General features: G+C 47.1%; 2 protein-coding genes and 1 long non-coding RNA gene across 6 annotated transcripts in view; 1 reads left to right on the top strand and 2 right to left on the bottom strand.

Annotated features, from left to right (window-relative positions):
• Positions 1-4,356, top strand: part of LOC120097881 (uncharacterized) — a 23,918-nt gene extending 19,562 nt beyond the window's left edge. For 3 of the 4 annotated variants that reach the window (XR_010059267.1, XR_010059265.1, XR_010059266.1), the window contains one exon: positions 664-947. This is a non-coding gene — a long non-coding RNA (uncharacterized LOC120097881). Of the gene's footprint in view, positions 1-663; positions 948-2,510 lie in introns of those variants that run through there. The other variant, XR_005495742.2, reaches the window with a different exon arrangement.
• Hspa14 (heat shock protein family A (Hsp70) member 14) overlaps positions 1-18,000 on the bottom strand; it is a 20,783-nt gene extending 2,783 nt beyond the window's left edge. The window contains exons 1-11 of the mRNA NM_001004257.1: positions 17,877-18,000; positions 16,392-16,472; positions 16,226-16,308; positions 8,729-8,777; positions 8,488-8,593; positions 7,116-7,206; positions 6,142-6,246; positions 4,718-4,879; positions 3,736-3,891; positions 2,557-2,659; positions 29-241 (exon numbers count right to left, since the gene is read on the bottom strand). Of these exons, the coding sequence (NP_001004257.1) occupies positions 29-241; positions 2,557-2,659; positions 3,736-3,891; positions 4,718-4,879; positions 6,142-6,246; positions 7,116-7,206; positions 8,488-8,593; positions 8,729-8,777; positions 16,226-16,308; positions 16,392-16,472; positions 17,877-17,933 (1,206 nt within the window). The 5' untranslated portion in view covers positions 17,934-18,000. The remainder of the gene's footprint in view (positions 1-28; positions 242-2,556; positions 2,660-3,735; positions 3,892-4,717; positions 4,880-6,141; positions 6,247-7,115; positions 7,207-8,487; positions 8,594-8,728; positions 8,778-16,225; positions 16,309-16,391; positions 16,473-17,876) is intronic.
• Positions 11,418-18,018, bottom strand: Msantd7 (Myb/SANT DNA binding domain containing 7). The gene is made up of 5 exons (NM_001417572.1): positions 17,877-18,018; positions 16,392-16,472; positions 16,226-16,308; positions 13,680-14,407; positions 11,418-13,121 (listed from the first exon to the last, which is right to left on the bottom strand). The coding sequence occupies exons 4-5, from the start codon at positions 14,239-14,241 to the stop codon at positions 12,598-12,600; spliced, it is 1,086 nt and encodes a 361-aa protein (NP_001404501.1). The 5' UTR covers positions 14,242-14,407; positions 16,226-16,308; positions 16,392-16,472; positions 17,877-18,018; the 3' UTR covers positions 11,418-12,597.

Genomic DNA, 18,018 nt, shown 5'->3' with positions numbered 1-18,018 from the left:
TAACTACGTAACAGAAAACTGAACATACCTTAACTAAAATATCCCGGGCTGAACACTCGATCAGGACAGAGTCATCCCCTGAGGTGCTCTCCTTCCCAACAAGAATCCCGGCCTCGATGGCTGCACCGATAGGGATGACCTCATCTGGAGGGATGGAGTTGAGAAGGTCCCCAGCTGGGAAGAGATCTTTAATCAGCTGCTGCAGCCTTGGGATCCTTGACGATCCACCACACAGCACAACCTAGAACAGGAAGGACAGGATGGGCAAACGCTACCCCATGAGACCATGTCAGACACAGTTACCTAATGTACAACACGCCATTACCTAACGTACAACAGGCTTATGGGCTTTCCCTCTCAACAGACGGAAGATACAGAATCACAGCACAGCAACAGACATTGGGCTTAGGATCAATATGGTATAGTTTAATCATGAAGTCAATTGATAGCAGGAATTACTATTCTGTATCATCCCCACAGTTTATAAGGAATGTGTTGTACACCACATCATTTTTGTAGCCAGTATCCTTAATGGAAAACTAGCAAGGACCTTGAGAAAAAAAATATGTTTACATTTTTAAAAAGTTTTAAGCTCTTGGTATGCTATCTGACTAAATCCTGTCTTGAAGAACTTCATTTAAAACTCCCCTGTAAATCCCCCAGGTTTCTGATTCATCCAATCATCATCTGAGACTCTGGACATGCAGGGTGCTGAACTAGCCCAGCCTGGACGGGAGGTCGTCAACAGCCACTTATTTAATCTTTTAATGGAGGCTCGGCTAGAACAGGAGTGCTCTGGAGAATGTGGACGAGACAGGGACCACACCAGTCTGCGGGTGATGGGTGAGAAGACCAGTCTTGTTTGTTTTTTAAAGTGGGTTTGCCTTTGGGAAGGAATTTTTTTTCCTAAAATTTTATGATCCTAGTAAATACAGAACAAAAACGTAGAACGTGTCTTTTAAAAAAACTCATGTTCAACAAAAAGCTGTATTAGTAAACTGTAAGTTAGCATAATTCAACAAAAAACTATTAGTGACCCCCCCCCCCAAAAAAAAAACCCTGGAAGATTTTGGTTTTTAATGTTTCATTTTCGGATGAAAAGTACATAGTGGTACCATCAATGTTAACAGTAAACAGTCAGCTCATAAGAAACTGCTACATAAGGCTTTAGTTTACTGGCAGACATCACTGTAGACATGGTGCTAATCATCTGTTCTTACTACTGTAGTGCCGGTGTTTTAAGTAGAACATCTGGAAGTGTAGACAGTGCCTACCTTGAAGGGCTGCTGTGAGGATTAAATGTTTTCATGCCCATAAAGCCCAATCGTTCTCTCCCTTCTCTGTAAGAGGACCACCCATCACGGTGGGCCTGTCTCGGAGCCTAACCGCATACACTGTCGTACCATATCAAACAGAAGCATTAGAGGTAGCGGCGTTCTCAAAGGCGTTCTCAAAGGCTCATCGTCTTTCACAACCCCATGGGGGGGAACTGCGCACGGCTGCTCCTTTAGTCTACATCCTGTGGTTGTGAGGTCAGGGGAACAGCCATGGGAGCGGAGCTCCGGCCAGAGTCTGCTGGACATGCAGCCCGGGTTCCTACTGCAGCAAGGGCAGTGCACAGACGGAACACAGTTGGGGGTTTTAAATTCCTAAAAGCCTGTATCCACTGCAACAGCAAGGCTTAAGGAGACTCTACGTCAATTCAAACAAGTCAGAGCTGTACTCAGTGTCCATTAAATGAAGAAGGGATCCGACACTAACTCATCACCCATGGTACGGTTTATTTCCGAATGTTCCCTGGGTGACATTCCAGTTACTGTCCCCAGGAACCCTCAGAATCATCTACACCACTTCCACGGTGAAGTACTGCCACCGTCTTATAAGAGAAAGTAAGACACAGTCACGTGCAGCTGCTTGTTCCCCCTGAACTGCAACAGTGTCCAGGAGGGAAGCCATACTTCAGCAAGCTAAGGAAACCACATGGTCTGCCCCTCAGTTACAGAAGAATAACACTGGCTTTGGGGACAGCAGGCAACGAGGCAGGGTGCCTGCAAGTGGACAGGGCGTTCCAGGGAGTCATCTGGCTGGTGAGGGTTTTCCCATGATGCAGCTTCCCTGGAGCTGCCTATGTTCCTATAGTCATCCCTCAAACTGAGGAACGAATCTGGGTTAATCCTGTGCCTACTCCTCACTAACCTCAAGGTCGTCAGGAAATCACTTCATCTCTGCACTCGAGTGTCTTCTCACTTACCGAGCTGGGGCAGACGGCAGTTCCTACCCACCTCAGAGCTGACAGGCACAGGCAGGACATACCTCACTATGTGTCTGTCTCGCATGTACAGAAACACACTGGGAGGGGACTATTCTGGTTCTGTGTGTGTGTGTGTGTGTGTGTGTGTGTGTGTGTGTAGAAACAGAATATACACATACATACATGAGTTCTCCAGATCATTCACATTAACAAAAGTTCCGAAACATAAACATTTTTCTGCACTGTTACTCTGTTTTAGATCTGAAACTGTCCCTAAAAGACGGTGGGAATAGCCAGAGCATTACCTTGTTAATGTCATCTGCTGTAAATCCACTCTGCTGTAGGAGCGCCCGGACTGCTTCTATACATTTGTTAAAAAGCGGAGAACAAAGAAGCTCAAATCTTGCTCTGCAGCGACAGGGACAGGGGACAGAGGAGAGGGCAGAGTACACTTAGTGCAGTTCTCGGAAGAGTGACTGATCTCAAGAACTGACGGCACATCAGCAGACACTCTCTATGTGTGTGTGTCCCGGAGTTATTCATCTACACGGCTGTTACATCCAATTCAAAGGGAAGGCCGTCGCTCATGCTGACCAAAAGCACCCAAAACCAGCTAAGAAGACAGGCAAATCCACGGCATGCCCAGCAGTAAGGCTCTGCGAACACCAGACCCGCTGACTAGGCCATTTCGCTCTTTCTATGTCCACACTTTCACAGGCATTCCCAGTCACACCTACAGCCTGAGAGCACGTCACAGCAACATGGGAGTCTGTACAAGAAAGCTGCGTGCTGACACGGAGGACTGAGATCCATCTATCCATGAAAGCTGGACAGCCTCATCTCATACTCAGTGTTTTAAAAGTTACCACATTTTATTCATGAACAGCAAGAAAAACTCAGATATCGCCATCCATCCCACCCACAGCAAGTTGTACAACTGCCAACACTGCTGGCTGCTCCTTCTGTCCTCCTGTATCTGATCTGTTACCTTTACGCATTCGAATGTGTCTGCACGGCGCTTATACACTGACAGACAAGCACCTCTACCCGCTGAGCCTCACTCAATTTCTTAAATGCAGGTGAGAGCGATTTTAAATTCTCTTACCTACAAATACTAAATATACTTTATAGTTGAAAATGTTTGAGATAAACTCCTTTTTGCACAGATATGAATAAGCAAACACAAATTGAGTATTTGAAAGACTCGGCAGTCGGCATTGTAGACACAGAAACAACGTGAGGATTCTCAGCCTCTGAAGAGCCTTCAATGCACATTAGCACATTTTCTGTCCTTTGGGCTACACTAAAGAGCTAGTCACCAGCCACAAAGGCTCCTGGGAAGACTCTGTAATGTGATCGAACTGTAACAACTACTTAGTCTGTTATGATCTGGATAGTGAGGTCCCCTCGCTGCAGATAACCGAGGAAGGAAAGAAAAGCTGGAAAATCCCACACGCAGTGTCTGGGCCTTCGTGTAATTTCACCTGGACACATTGCAGTCGAAGTCTTGACCTTCATACAAGGAGTCCACGAAGCAATTGGCACTTCCCAGGGTGGACAGGGAGTGCTTGGCCACCTCAGCGCTGTTCATCAGCTTCATCATGGCCCGGGCACTTCCTCTCACATCGTGCTTGAACAGCCTAGATACACAACGTTTGCAGTTTAAAGGTCCTAGGTCATTTACAATTTAATGCCACCATATTCTAAACACCATCACGGCAATAATACATTAATCAAATACTAGTACTGAGGCCTCTAATGCTGCTAAACGTTTCTGTGCACACCGTCTGGCTCTCTCAGGGCAAGCGTGTGTGTTTTACACTATTTGGAATGGCTGTAGTAAGTACCCACGAGAAACCGTCCTTTGATGTGAGAGTCTACAGCAGGCCAGACAATCAGGCCGGAGATTGCGTGTCACCGTTAAGTCACCACAGTCACTGTGTATGATGGGAGCCAGGTGATAACACTGCTGAGCTCATGGTGCTTCCTCATGCCCCGAAAGATGTGTGAGTCAAAGTCTGTCATCTGTAGCGTGGGTTACTTTAAGTTATGATCAATTGTTTTGTTAAGCAATACCTTTATAATAAAAAGCAGTACGTGTTTTTATTCCATGTGGGAAGTCACCCTTTAGAAAAAAAAAAAAATCAAGCTGGCCTCAACTTGAGTGTCCCCTGCCCTGCCTTGCAAGCGCTGGGACTCCAAATGTGCACGGCCATGCCTGGCTGAAAAGGCACTGCGCTGAGCCTACTTCCGAGGACATTCTGATTCACAGATGAACAGTTTAAAACACTGGGACTAAGGAGATGGCTCAGCTGTAGAAACTATCAGACCGGAGTTCAGGTCCCCACAACAGGCGCAGCCACCTCCCCAGCCACAGAAATCTTAAAAAAAGAGACAAGTTTAAATTGGCAAAACAAACACGCCGAGCCCTTGGGGTGAACCCCGATCACTGGGCGGGGCACTCACCTCTGGAACTCCGAAGCCAGGTACTGAGCTAAGCTGTCTGTGAAATGCACACCCCCGATGTTGTCACTGGTGTTTGTGGAAAGAACCCGATACATCCCGCTGTTCACTTCCATGATACTGAGCGACAAGGATGTTCCTCCCAGCTTAAACACCAAAACATTGCTTCAAGAGAGAGAGAAAAAAAGGGTAACTAATCGGAGAATCACAAGATTTTAAAGCCAGACTACTTTTGAAGTCATTCTTTGAATCTATTTATGAGAGAGGGCTGGAGAGGTGACTCAGCAGGTAAGAGCACTGGCTACCCTTCCGGAGGACCAGGGTTCAATTGCCAGCAACCACACACAGGGTAGCTCACGACCACTTGTTTTTTTGTTTTTTTTGTTTTTGTTTTTTTTTTTTGGTTCTTTTTTTTCCAGAGCTGGGGACCGAACCCAGGGCCTTGCGCTTCCTAGGCAAGCGCTCTACCTCTGAGCTAAATCCCCAACCCCTCACGACCACTTGTAATGTGATCTGCTGCCCTCTTCTGGCATGCAGGTGTACATGCAGATAGCTCACATATACATACATACATACATACATACATACATACATACATACATACACAGACACACAGACACACACAGACACACACAGACACACACACAGACACACACAGACACACACACACACACACACACACACACACAGAGTCACAATGAGGAAAGTCTCATCCACTCGTCTCCTGTCATGTGCTGGACTGAGCTTTGAACTCATGATCGTCGCAAACCAAATCAAAACTCCTTTCAGTTAGTTAACTGAAGAATCTATTTGAGCCACTAGACCTCAAAACACTAAGTTTTCAAAGTAAATCAAACAAGGGGTTCATGATCATTATGAATCTGAGTGGAATTAAATACAGCGATCCTGTATATATTTTACAAGTTACTACAACATAGCCTATGGATCCAACACAGGGCAGTAGAAACCAGCTCCCCACTTCATATATTTAAATATATAACAACTCATAATTTCTAATATTTTTACATTAATCCGCTTTACCTCAAAATAATTTCCTAGTGGTTTATACACATTAGTTTCTTTGACCATGAGAAATTTGGACAGGGTCCAACTATTTGGAAAGGTTAACACTGTATCAAAATTAATTTCTCTGACATGTGTGGCCATCAACGCTGTTAAATTACACCAGCTGTTTCTAAACGTGTCTAAAAACTGAAGCAGCAGCGAGATCAACAGTGCTCCGGTATCAGCTGGAAACAGGACCACTCTACAATTAGCTAATCTCCACGACAAGATGAGGTGACAGGAAACGGTCAGCTTCTCCTTTCCCTGCTTTCCCATCTTCACAGCTGCTCAGCACGGGGAGAATTTCCTAGGCGCTGACGGGCTGCTGGAGTCCTCCTGAAAACTAGAGATGTGATGTTTACCTCTTCCCGGTAGGGCAGTCTTGTCCAATTCCATAGGCCAGGAGAGCTGCAGACGGCTCATGTATTAGTCGCAACACATTAAACCCGGCGGCTCCAGCTGCCTCTCTGTGAAGAGTGCGGTCAATGAATTTTGTATCACGACACCCTCAGTCCTACACGCAGCTGGGCTGAAAGGTTCAGGCTCTGGCAAGTGATGCCCCAGAAGACACAGTGGGAAAGCAGAGCCCATGGGAAGGAAGGGCCGGAGCTTTCTGTTTTAAAATGCACTGGTTTTTGACAATAGTTTGTGCTTATACTGAATAAGAAAAAGAAAACCTATGGGCTTTCTCTAGGGCTATAGGGTGCCACACAAGCATGAGGGGTCCGGGTTTGAGTCTCTGGCACCTTCTACCTGCTAGAAAGAAGTGGCTCCTTATCTCTAGCAAGAGGGACCCCTGGTTCTTCCACCGACACACGCCTGTGGTGCCTAATAGCACATCAAGGTCTATGCCAGCTTCTAGGCTGTCAGTGTCTAGTCAAGTATCTGTCACACACTTCAAAGCCCCCCACCCTGGCTTACCGGTTCCCTCCCTCTCCAGTCACGTTTCCCTTAAAGCCCTGGGAATCCCCTCCTTCCCTCTGCTTTTCCCAGGGACAACCCCAATGGTTCTGAATAAACTTCCCTTTACCCAGGAAGCAGCTATTCTGGTTTCTTTACAGTAACCATCTCATTCAGCAATTACTTTTTTTTTCATTATTTTTATGTATTTCCCACAGAAGCCTCAACTACATAAGACAGGCAAAATGATGCACAAACACCATTTACCCTGGTGGTTAAAACAGCTCCCATCACAACAGCGAGGGCACGCACCATCTAATGACATTACCGTGAGATACTGTGCTCCCTGAGCTGTTCCAGAGACAACTTTACATTTTATTCCCGAGTGTAATCTGTATCTCTTTTAACTGACTATGTTAAGATGGTTAACACTCACCCCAGAGCAGACTTCTGCTTTTCTCCGAAGTCAAATGGGACGGTAACAACGACATCGTTTGCATCTGAGCCCAGGACAGAATGTGCTGTTTCTGTGCAGGTAAAAGAAACACAAATAAATACACTGTGGTGGCACACGCTAGGCAAGGACACTTGCCTAATGCAGTTTCCTAATGGAAGCCCAAGTCGCCAAGCAGAGATCCCGGGCCTGCCCACCCTGTCCACTCCCTCCTGTGGCTTAGGTCATCCCACTGTGCTTCCTGTGGTTCTCGTGACGGATTGTGGACACAGAACCAGGTCCTTTCCAAGAGTGTGGCGCTTCAGCTTTGGACTGTCAAAAATCTACATCATTCTGCGCCCAGGGAACTAGTTCCGAATGCATTAATGTGAAGAGACCCCACGTAAGGACTGCCTCGCCTCCAAGAGTCCTTTTGTTCAACAGTGTTTCTCTAAGTATCCCTGGCTGTCCTGGAACTCACTCTGCAGACCTGGCTGGTTTCAAACTCACATAGATGATCGCTTGCCTCTGCCTCCCACATGAGCCACCATCCAGGAATTAGGGATTCTTAACTGGCAGACTCTGTTTAAAAGAATCTGAAATTTTATGTAACTCTGGTTCTAATTTCAGGTATGACCCGTCCTTACAGGGAAGATTAAGGTCAGACCCAAGCAAAGGCTGGTTTAGATCTAACTGCTAATTTGTGGACTCGCTGTTTCTCCTCAAATCTCTCTCTCTCTCTCTGTGTGTGTGTGTGTGTGTGTGTGTGTGTGTGTGTGTGTGTGCGCGCGCGCGTGTGCGCGTGCCTACGACTCACAGTAGGCTGAAATGGCCAGCCACAGGCCCCAAGCATACGTCTGTCTCCAACTCCTCCCCACTGGGAAACACTGTCCCCACTTTTTTAAGTGATCATTTAAAAGTTAACAGGGGCCGGAGAGGTGGCTCAGTGGTTAAGAACATGTATTGTTCTCTCAGAGGACATGAGTTCAATTCCCAGCACCCACATCAAGTAGCTCACAATTGCTTCTAATTCCAGCTTCAGGGGACGTTTCTAATCTCAGGCACATGCACATATACAGACTCTCTCTCTCTCTCTCTCTCTCTCTCTCTCTCTCTCTCTCTTACATGCACATATACAGACTCTCTCTCTCTCTCTCTCTTACATGCACATATACAGACTCTCTCTCTCTCTCTCTCTCTCTCTCTTACATGCACATATACAGACTCTCTCTCTCTCTCTCTCTTACATGCACATATACAGACTCTCTCTCTCTCTCTCTCTCACACACACACACACACACGCACATGTAAATAAATAATACAAATATGTTTAAAGAAGTTGCAAACTAAAGTAAGTTATTAACTTTTGCAGTACCTTTCATTTTACTGAATATCAGTCTGGCAACATCTTCTGGACTAACGAGTTTTGTTTCTTCTCCTGTATCTATTTCATACTGCAACTTCCCATTTTTCTCAATGACCTAGAAAAATTATAATTGTACCAAATACAGAATAATTTAAATAAAACTTTGGATGAGTTTCAGCTTAACGCTCTATGCCACGACCTCTGGCAGTGAACTACTTTGAGGACGGGGAGAGAGTAGAAGAATACTTACTAAGCATTTACTTTCCGAGATATATTTCTGAGCCTGTGGATCAGCAGTGCTGTTCATGGGGAAATATAAAGACACCGCAGCATTAAAATATTAATATTGTAGACACAAAAGTTGAAGTCTGTGCACCACTGAGCCGATAAAGAGTATACCAACAAACTAAACTGTTCGGTAATAACACAGAAGCTTGACTTTAATGGAGTGGTTCAAACAGCTGTAATTGTTAGTCATCACATTTCAAAGTATAAACTTCCTTGTTCTGACCTTGCCAGACATTTCTGAATGTGTTTGATCTCATACCTGCCTATGATCTTATACCCTCTATTTTCATACCCACGATCCCGGAGACCCAACCCCTGAGATCCAAAGGGCTTCTGTAACACTAAACTCAGGGTAAACACCTAACCCACATTTGTTGCTTGGTTTTTATACTTGGAAATCAACACCCAACACCAAAATCAAGCAAAAGTATGAACAAACATTTATAAGGAAAGCTGTGCTCTTGGTATGCATACACCAAGACACTTTAGATTAATGCCTCATAAAATACCAAGTATTTGAAAGTTGAAGTGAAAAAATGGGCATATTAAAGACGCTAATACCAACGAACACAACTGTCACTTTTCAAACTTACCACCCACTCAGGCTCTCTGATAGATGCCAAGTGGCACCTGTTAGGTGTGCTTTATTTTGGAGACATGCTCAGAGAGGGACAAAGCCAGGACTCGATCCCAGCCACATCTCAGCAGCCTTCTGCTAACCTGGTAAATGACCGCTCTTTCTGTTCCTCAAAGAACTCTGATCCTTGGCTTTAATTTCATGTAGAAATGAAAACGAAGTCTGCACCTTTCTTGTAGACTTCTAAGGAGCCATGGCTGCTCCCTACAGTCTTAAAAGTTTAATAAGGGCTGAAAATTAATAGCGGACTCCAGTGGGCCAGGAGCCATTTGAGAACCTCAACCTGTGCCATCTGAGGGTTTAAAACAGGCTCATTTGGTTTAGAACTCTGGAATCACACCCAGGTTCACCTTACCTTTCTTATATCACCGAAAAATTAATTTGAGAACGAATTAGTAGAGGCCAGAGGTAGGACACTTGCCCCAAGTGTCACAACTAATTAATGAGGTCACAGGTCAACACCAGACCTACAGCATAGGGTTCAGGAAATTATTTTTTCATGAAATTGCTTGGCCTTCATGTTTCCCAAATCTATGGACCCCATCCTAGATATCTCAAGGGAGGGTAGAGAAAGCGAAGACGAAGCTTCTCCAGAGTAGGAATTTGTACCGATGCCCCAGTCCCATGTAATTCTCACGTGTTCAGACGAGAATTTAACTGGCCAGGAACGTCTACTGACTGTACAGAGTGTAAGTTACTAACCGATAGATAACAGAGGGTCGTTTTCAGGGAAGGTATTTTATATAGAAATTCATGGCTAACTGTCATGCAAAGAGGGCTCTTCCTTGTGGGTATAGGATGCACAAACACACATAGCACAGGGGGCGAGACAAACATATGACACTGAAGGGTCACAGGCAGACACACCGCAGGGTGGAGGTGACGAAGGACCGGTTACCATCAGAAAGCAGTGGACAGACCCACAACTACACACAAGTCAAACTTTATTTGTCTACAGCAGGATTAGGTTAAGTGACGGACAAAGGTGGGCGGCTGGTTCATTCCCACTGTGCCCTGCAGGAGGAGTCACGCCTCCCACTGCACCACAACTTCTTACGAGCAATGCATGTCCACCTCATCCTCAGGTATCTCTCACAAAGTGGGTAGGGCGGGCAAGCGTTAGCTCCCACTTGAGAGGAAGAGCCTGAGTTAAAGAACGGTGAAGGCTTGTTGGAGGAGGTAGGGCTAGGCCTGAAGCTCAGGCAGGACTCCAGCCTGCCTCTCTGCACGTGGCGTGTGGCCACGCACTGTACTGTTTCACGTGTGTTCTTGTTAACTCTTCAGGACCTTGAGGTCTATTCCCTTCTTTTGGTCACTCTGCCCATGAGGGTTTTCAAAATACCTCAACTTTAACTCTTCTGCCCCAGCCTGTCTCCCATGTCAAGCAGATGCCCATCACCATTAGATCCTCATGACACAGGTCTGGGTCTCCTTAAAGCACTTGTGTTTTTTTCCAGGAAACTATGATTACATTCGCTTTATTTGGTTACAACAGATAATGTGCCTTTCCACATCATGGCCTCAAACACACTAATACGTCCACTCCAAGGAAAGAAAGGCATCAGTGGGCGTCCTTCCGGTATGATGATTAGAGCTTTCAGCAGCATAGCAATAAGTGTCCACACTCTGGAGGGCCTTAAAATACAGTCGTGAACAGTACTTCAAATGTCCAGCGGCAGCCGCTGACTGAAAATACTGTAAATAGCCCACCTCCCCAACGCAGCAACAACCGTGGCAGGGCTGGCGTGGCAGGGCGGGCTGTCCAGCCAGATTCCAGCATACTCCAGCACTCCCGCTGCTTACTCTACAGCAGCTGGTTCCCCACCATCTTAGTTTTTTGTCCTTTTCTTCACTAATTCAAATTTCCAGCTTCCACTAAGCCTGACTACAAAGCAACACTCTCCTGCCCCACTCCCAAGCCCCAAACCCCTCCCCACACACCTGCTCATTTTCACCCATTTAAAATCACAATTTACCTGCGATTCTAGAGTTCTAAAAGACCCACTCAGAACCAGTTTAGTGTCACCACCTCCCCGCAAGGACGTGTGCCTCAGTCAAGGGAGTGTGCTTGCTTGGGGCTTGTGCTTAAAGAGAACTATCTCTGGGTAGAGGCCTCTACAGTTCTCCAGGCTTAAGGGCAAAGGCTAGCTGCTCTCTTTGATCATAGCCACTGACCCTACCAACTCCCGTTTTCATCACTTAAATAAAGTTACCACTCTGGACCTAGGCTTGCCCTTAGTAACATGTCAGTGCCCAAACGAAACACCGGCTAGTACAAACAAAGGCCATCAGCCACAAGCAGATTGGAGATGGATTGATGCAAATGCGTTAATCCAGGTTATTTCCATGTTCAAATGGCAACCACAGTGTAAACACACAATTTAGGCATTTCAAGAGCCTCAGTTATATGAACTGCAAAGAACTTACTCGTCCTTTCTACTTCATAAAACTGTCACTGTTTTACCTCATCAAGATCTACCGCCCACAGCACTCAACTAGAAGCTCATCTCTACAGAGGCCAGGAAGTAGTAAAATGAAGGGGGTTAGCTGGTTGGACTACGAGGGCTTGTTAGTAGGCAGGTCAGGGATAGAGCAGTGGAACTGTAAGACACAAAGACACAAACGCAGTCGTGACCAGACTAGTGAGCCACAGAGAGGTGTAAGAAGCTGAGACCTCAACCTAAAAAGACAGTAAATTAAACATGTAAAGGTTCAGGCAATGAGGTCGGGGGCACCGCTACACTTGTGTGTGTTATAAACGAACGTGCTTGCCCCAGCTCCCCGTAGCCAAGGGCAATGCATTAATAACTTACATGTGTATAGTGCTTTCAAACTTTAAAACCTTTTCACATCTATAAGCCACTTGATCCTCACAACAACCCTGTGAGGTAGGCAGGGCAGGTCTGCCTCGAGAGATGAGGAGACCATGATAGAGGTAAAGAAAATTGCCCCACCCGGTGAGGAAGCCAGGACAAGCTAGCTCATGGATTCGGTTCCTTCTGGTTTCTACTGGTCTGCTCTTTGGAACGAAACCTTTCCATTAGTGGAGAACCTGAGGACAAGGAACTCTTCTGCGTATTAACAGCTCATCTGTTCTTTCTCTCCTGAAGACACAGACAAGGAGCCAGGGTTCCAGAAGGAGCTTGTTAGAAATAGCCTTGTACCAGTTTGGGAAATGTATCCACTCCCAGCTCCTAGCTTTTGGTATTTGAGATCAGTCTCTGAAGCAACTTCTCAAGCCCTAGCTGGAAAGCACCCGTTGCTTCTTCCACCGCTGTCGCCAGGCGTCTGACAGCCGTGACAGCATCCCTGCGCAGCTCATTGGCGGTGTCTTGCTGGGCACTGGCCTCCTCGCCAATGGCAATCAACCTGTCCAGCTTCTCTTCCTCTCTGCTGGAGAGTTCTCGTGCCAACCTCCTGTTTTCTGCCAGTTCAGTGGCAATGGTTCTGGCCACCGAGCGCTTTCTCTGCCTTGTGCACCTTGGAGAGGGCTCGCTGATCAGAGGTCTATCCTCACCAGAGAGAAAAGCAACCCTTGAGGAGGAACCGGGAGGATGTGGTGTGGAGGCTGCCCCAAGGGGGATTCGGCTGGTGCTGGTGCAGGGACTGGATTCCCTCGACACAGCCAGTCTGGTCATGGGGCGGCTCTGACAGGGAGCTACTGCACCTTTGAAAAGGTGGTGGGAGCTGCTGTAGTTGAGGGTCCCTTGAGAGCACCCTGAAAAACAAAGCCAGAGTGTTGCAAAGAGGACATTCCTGCTAAGGGGATGCTCGCAGCCAGCAACAGAGCTGAGGCACTCAGAAAAGTATGCAGTTCTCGGGAAAGCCTCCGTGCACAAGGGGGTAAGAGGGAGATAATTCTGTAATGTGGATATCCTGGCTTCTTTAACTGGCTATAAAAATAATGACTGTGTTCCCGAAGACGATTTTCTTGTGGCTATCCGACTCATTCCCCCAACCCCCAACCCTGCCGCCATAAAGTCCTAAGTACCTTCTAATGCCCAAGGCCAGACAAATCATTCAGGGTTGGAGCGCTTGCCAAGCATGCACAAATAACGCCCAAGCTACCATGCTTTGAAAGACCATGTCTTTATGTGTGAAGAGTCTGTCTACATACCAGGGTCATAGGCTAAAAAATTGGTGTACTTTATTTAAAAAAGAGAGTTCAATGAGACAGAAACGAAAGGTACTCTCAAGAGGGTACTATCCAAACTTTTAACACTATCTGGGACCAAGTGACTCCAAGACCCAGTCCCTCTCATGTCCCGGGAGTTACCTGCACCTGAGGATTCATCCCAGGAGTCCTCAATGTCACTGGCTTCGTCCATCCCATCACTGATCCTCAGTTGGCAATCCTCATCCGACTCCTTCACTGTTTGCAAAACACGCCGATGACAAGCTGCCTGAGTCCTTTTCGCTTCCTGAACGCTGGCTCCCTCATCCCCTGGCTTGTCAGAGGCCACTAAATCCCGATCACAGTGCTTGGCCCAAGCGGTGGCCTCCATTAAGTTGTCTGGGTCAGTTACCGTCTGATTTCGAAGAAGCTGATCCAATATATCATAAAACGGGCAGTGCGGTGGACCCCCCAGACTTGTGGCCTGGGCCACACAGGCCTTTAAATACATTGCCTTCAGAACTTTAAACTTGGAGCGGCACTGGCGTTCGGTGCGGCGGAAGCCCTCCTGCTGCATTCGCTTAGACACAGCCCGATAAACGTCCGCATTGTGATGCACAGTCTGGAGGCGCTGGATATACTCCGCCTCGCCCAGTATGGAGAGAAGAGTTCGAGTCTCCTGTCTGGACCAACGGATGCCTGCACTGCTATTGGCGGTGGCCATATCAGGCAGGGAAGGGAGGCTACTGAAATAGGCTCCTGGGCAGCAGGGCACAGTTTTGAAGGCGTGGGGGAGGTCTGCGTGTTCTCAGCAAATTTCTAGGAGCCAGCGGGTTCTTCCCTCCCAGGGCTCACTGCTGAGAAGACGGGTCCGAGGACCACACTTCTGGCTGGAAGGCCACAGGGGAATGAGAGTTACTGGGCAGGTGTAAGGAGCATCCTGGCAGCAAGAGAAGCAGTGCTACCCTGTGTGTAGGTCACATGGCAAACGGCCGAGACCTTGGGAGTTCATCCACCCACGGGAAGTGCCCGACCATGGGCTTAACAGCTTGGTAACAAAAGGACTGGTTCTTGTACAAAAGCACATCCAGGGCTGAGACCCAAGCTAACCATGTCTGGTTCAGTAGTTAGGCCTCGAAGGAAAACATAAGGCAACTTCGGCCTAACTCAAGTATCGGCAGGACCACGGGTGGCCTAATGGTATGTTCGAAGGGTACTGGATTTTTTTCCTGACTGTGGTCCATTTACTGTGGTGTGTCTATCTACGTGTTACCCGTCTGACTCACTGGTGCGTTCTTGCTAAATGGACTTAACCTTCAAGGCCAGAAAAGCAAGCTTGAGCTGGTCTGCTGATACACAGTCCATCACAGGGTGAATGAGGGCAGAAAGGAAACAGATGCGAACCCACCGGCCTCCAGGGGATCCACACAGAAACGTTCCATCTTGACTGAATCAGCATTAGTGCTCTGGTTGTGATGCTCAACTAGCAGGACAGTCCCACAGACGGAAACGGCGAATCGAACAATACACTGGCTGCCCTCGTTTTCATTCAGAGGAAACTAGAATTATCTCTGAACGGGGAAAGTGACTTAAAAATACTGTCTCCTTAAGGACTCTGGCTTCAAGGCCTATCACAACTCATTTATGATTCGAAAACATTGGATGCCGATTTCTTTTTAATACGCTTAGCAGTACATTTTAATACGTTTAGTGATATCCACCAATGCTAAAGGATATGGGATTATAGTCACGACAAAAACATCTGAATTTGTCCTCTAACACAGTGATCTCGAGTTCAGTGTGAGCAGGCAAGAGTTCACGAACACGCCCTTGGAAATGAACAACCTCCAAGTTTTAAATTCCACACAAGGAAATGCCTAACGTTTCCATTTTAATTAGATGAGGTAGAAAAGGCAGAGGGGAGATAAGGTTAGAAGTCCGGACCTGCAGGCTTATCCAATTCCCAACTCTACTTTGGGAAAGTCACAGATTCCGGGTGCCCTGACCTCCTCGCCTGTAATTATCAAAGGATGGTACCTGGCCGACTGGTTTTTATGGGACGTCGAAAGGACCCAATAGTATCATAGATATGAAAGCACGCAAAACATTCTCGTCGAGCACCACTGCTCCAGTGAAAAATGAAAGGGCCCTAATTATTACCATAATCTATAATTTGAGGAGACAGAAGTCTGGGGAAGCAAGCCTCTGGAATCTCCCAGTTAAATCTCCCATAACAGATGACTCACCTGCTTCTTAAGATATTCATTGAGCCGTTTCTCCAGTGATTACATTTGTGAGTCAGTGCCCAGAAAGTGTCACAAGAAAGCCCAAGGACTTGCAAAATCAAAAGTTGCTGCCTAAATTATGGCCAACAATAAGAGATTTTGCAAAACCCCAGCAGCAATGCAGAGAAACCTTCAAACTCCTACAAAATGATCCAAGTTCACTCCGTTCAAGCAGATTTAAGAATGCAAGAAGCCCAAAGAACCACTTGTGACTGGCACAAACGACTAGGAGTGTTGGCATTCATTAACACTACAGACCTGTCAGCAAGAATCGAACTTCTGAACAAACCCACTGGGGGAGCTTCCCAAAGTAACTGCCAGCAAATAGACTGGAGTGTCTCCCCTTTCCTTGGCATTACGTCCAGAATGTGCAAGCATGTTTTTTTCTTTTGGCTACCACAACGTAAAGTTCTTTATACATACCTTCTGCCAAGGATCTGTTTTACTTTCACTACCGTGCTTGAGATATTCCTTATCCTACTTTGTTTTGCCGCCAGTCCAACCACCTGAAAAAGAGCAGCACTTTAGGGACAATGCTCATGATGCTTCATTATTTTCAAGAACGACCAATGAGGGGACTAGACGGTACCTGTTCACGTTCCGAGTAAGCAACGACGGCTGGCGTGACTCTGTCCCCCGCATCATTTGCAACCACATCGGCCCGGCCATCCTAAAGAAAAAGACGACCCAGGGTTAGTTCTCTCACACTGGAGTACACCATCTCACCGAATAGACCCGCAGGTTGTTCTAAAGTTGTTGAACTTTAGAAAAGCCATTCTGCCTGGCATTCACTCGGGTGTCTGACTGATGGCCACCGAGGCCTTGAAGTCATCTTCTGTAAATAATCAGTGACTGGGATTTATGGGGTAGCTCTTCCTTTGGGAACCTCATTAGCAAGAAGACACTCCCCCGTAATGGCTGACAATCACTTAGGTGGTAATGGTTCTTACAGACAATTCCTAGATCACAGAAGATGTTCTGGTATTTGGGAATTGAGTTGCTAAAAGGCCTTTTTTTTTGTAACAATAAAAACATAAGGCTTCCCGAGTTCAGTCCTCACAGACTGCTCCACCTTGCAAAGCCTTACTACGCTGGCAGTGTCTCTCTTTTTTAGATTGCCCTTCATAAACCAGTCCTTTAACTGCCACTACTTGTTACCCGTATTTAAATAAAAGGCTTTTCTATCCCATGCATTTTTCCACTTAGTTCCGCACAGTAAGCTGGGTCAAATGTATACATTCTATACCCAGCAAGCATGGTTACATGACTCTCCCACAAATACACCTCTTCCCCCCACCTCCCTACACATGCAGTAGCTACTCCCCTGGGACTTTCCCTATAAATCACATAAAGCTTAAGGCTGAAGCTCTAGCAGCAGGTAAATTCCTTGGCATTGTCCCTCCTGCATCTGTATTCAGAAGAAAAAAAAAACTATAGTTCCTTGTCAAGTTCTCAGTTCTAGAATCATCAAGTGTGTACAGCAGTGTCACTTTTTAACTAGGTACCCTTCTCTAGAGCGCAGTTCCACAGTGCTGCTGGTTTCCCAGAAATTCCAAATACCTCCCACCTCCGGGAACCCCGAACCCGTGACGTCATTGTGACTTCCTAGGGAATCTGCGGTCAGTTGTCACTAGGACCCTTTTGTCATCCTGGGGGTCCTGACATCCAGGCTTGTTCTAAGTATCTTTAAAGAACGATGTCCCCCGCCCCGGGGACTCCTCCAGGCATCCTGGAGCCCCGATGTCTTCTGAACTCTTCTGCGCATCCAATGGCCCGAGCTTCGTAAGTGCACCCTGCAGGCTTGAGACTGCTCTGGGCATCCCGGGGCCTTTCGGTCCCTAAAACTTCTCAGAGAAGCCAGCAGCCCAGACGTCAGACGTCCAGGAGGACATCCTGGAGTATCCAAGATCTCTCCTCCGCATCCACCCTCCATACAGCGTGCTTGGCTGTGGAGGGAGAGCTGAGAACCCGCAACACTGTCACTTGCTTGCATGCACTGTTCCCGGACGGATGACCCGGAGCCCAGAGAATAGGGTAGCAGCCACGAAACCCGGGGACAGCATCCCAGTCTCACCTTGTAGACAGCCACACAGGCTGATGTGCAGCCCAGGTGCACGCCGATCGCCGCCATAAGGCGGCGGTGACCAAGGCAGCTCAACGACGGGCCCTTCAGCAGCCGTAGCTAGCCGGCCTGGAACAAGCCCATCAGGCACTGC

The sequence above is a fragment of the Rattus norvegicus genome, chromosome 17 (assembly GCF_036323735.1).
Source record: "Rattus norvegicus strain BN/NHsdMcwi chromosome 17, GRCr8, whole genome shotgun sequence".
Taxonomy (NCBI): domain Eukaryota; kingdom Metazoa; phylum Chordata; class Mammalia; order Rodentia; family Muridae; genus Rattus; species Rattus norvegicus.
Note: the sequence above shows the minus strand (reverse complement) of the source record. Positions and strands in the feature narration are given on the sequence as shown.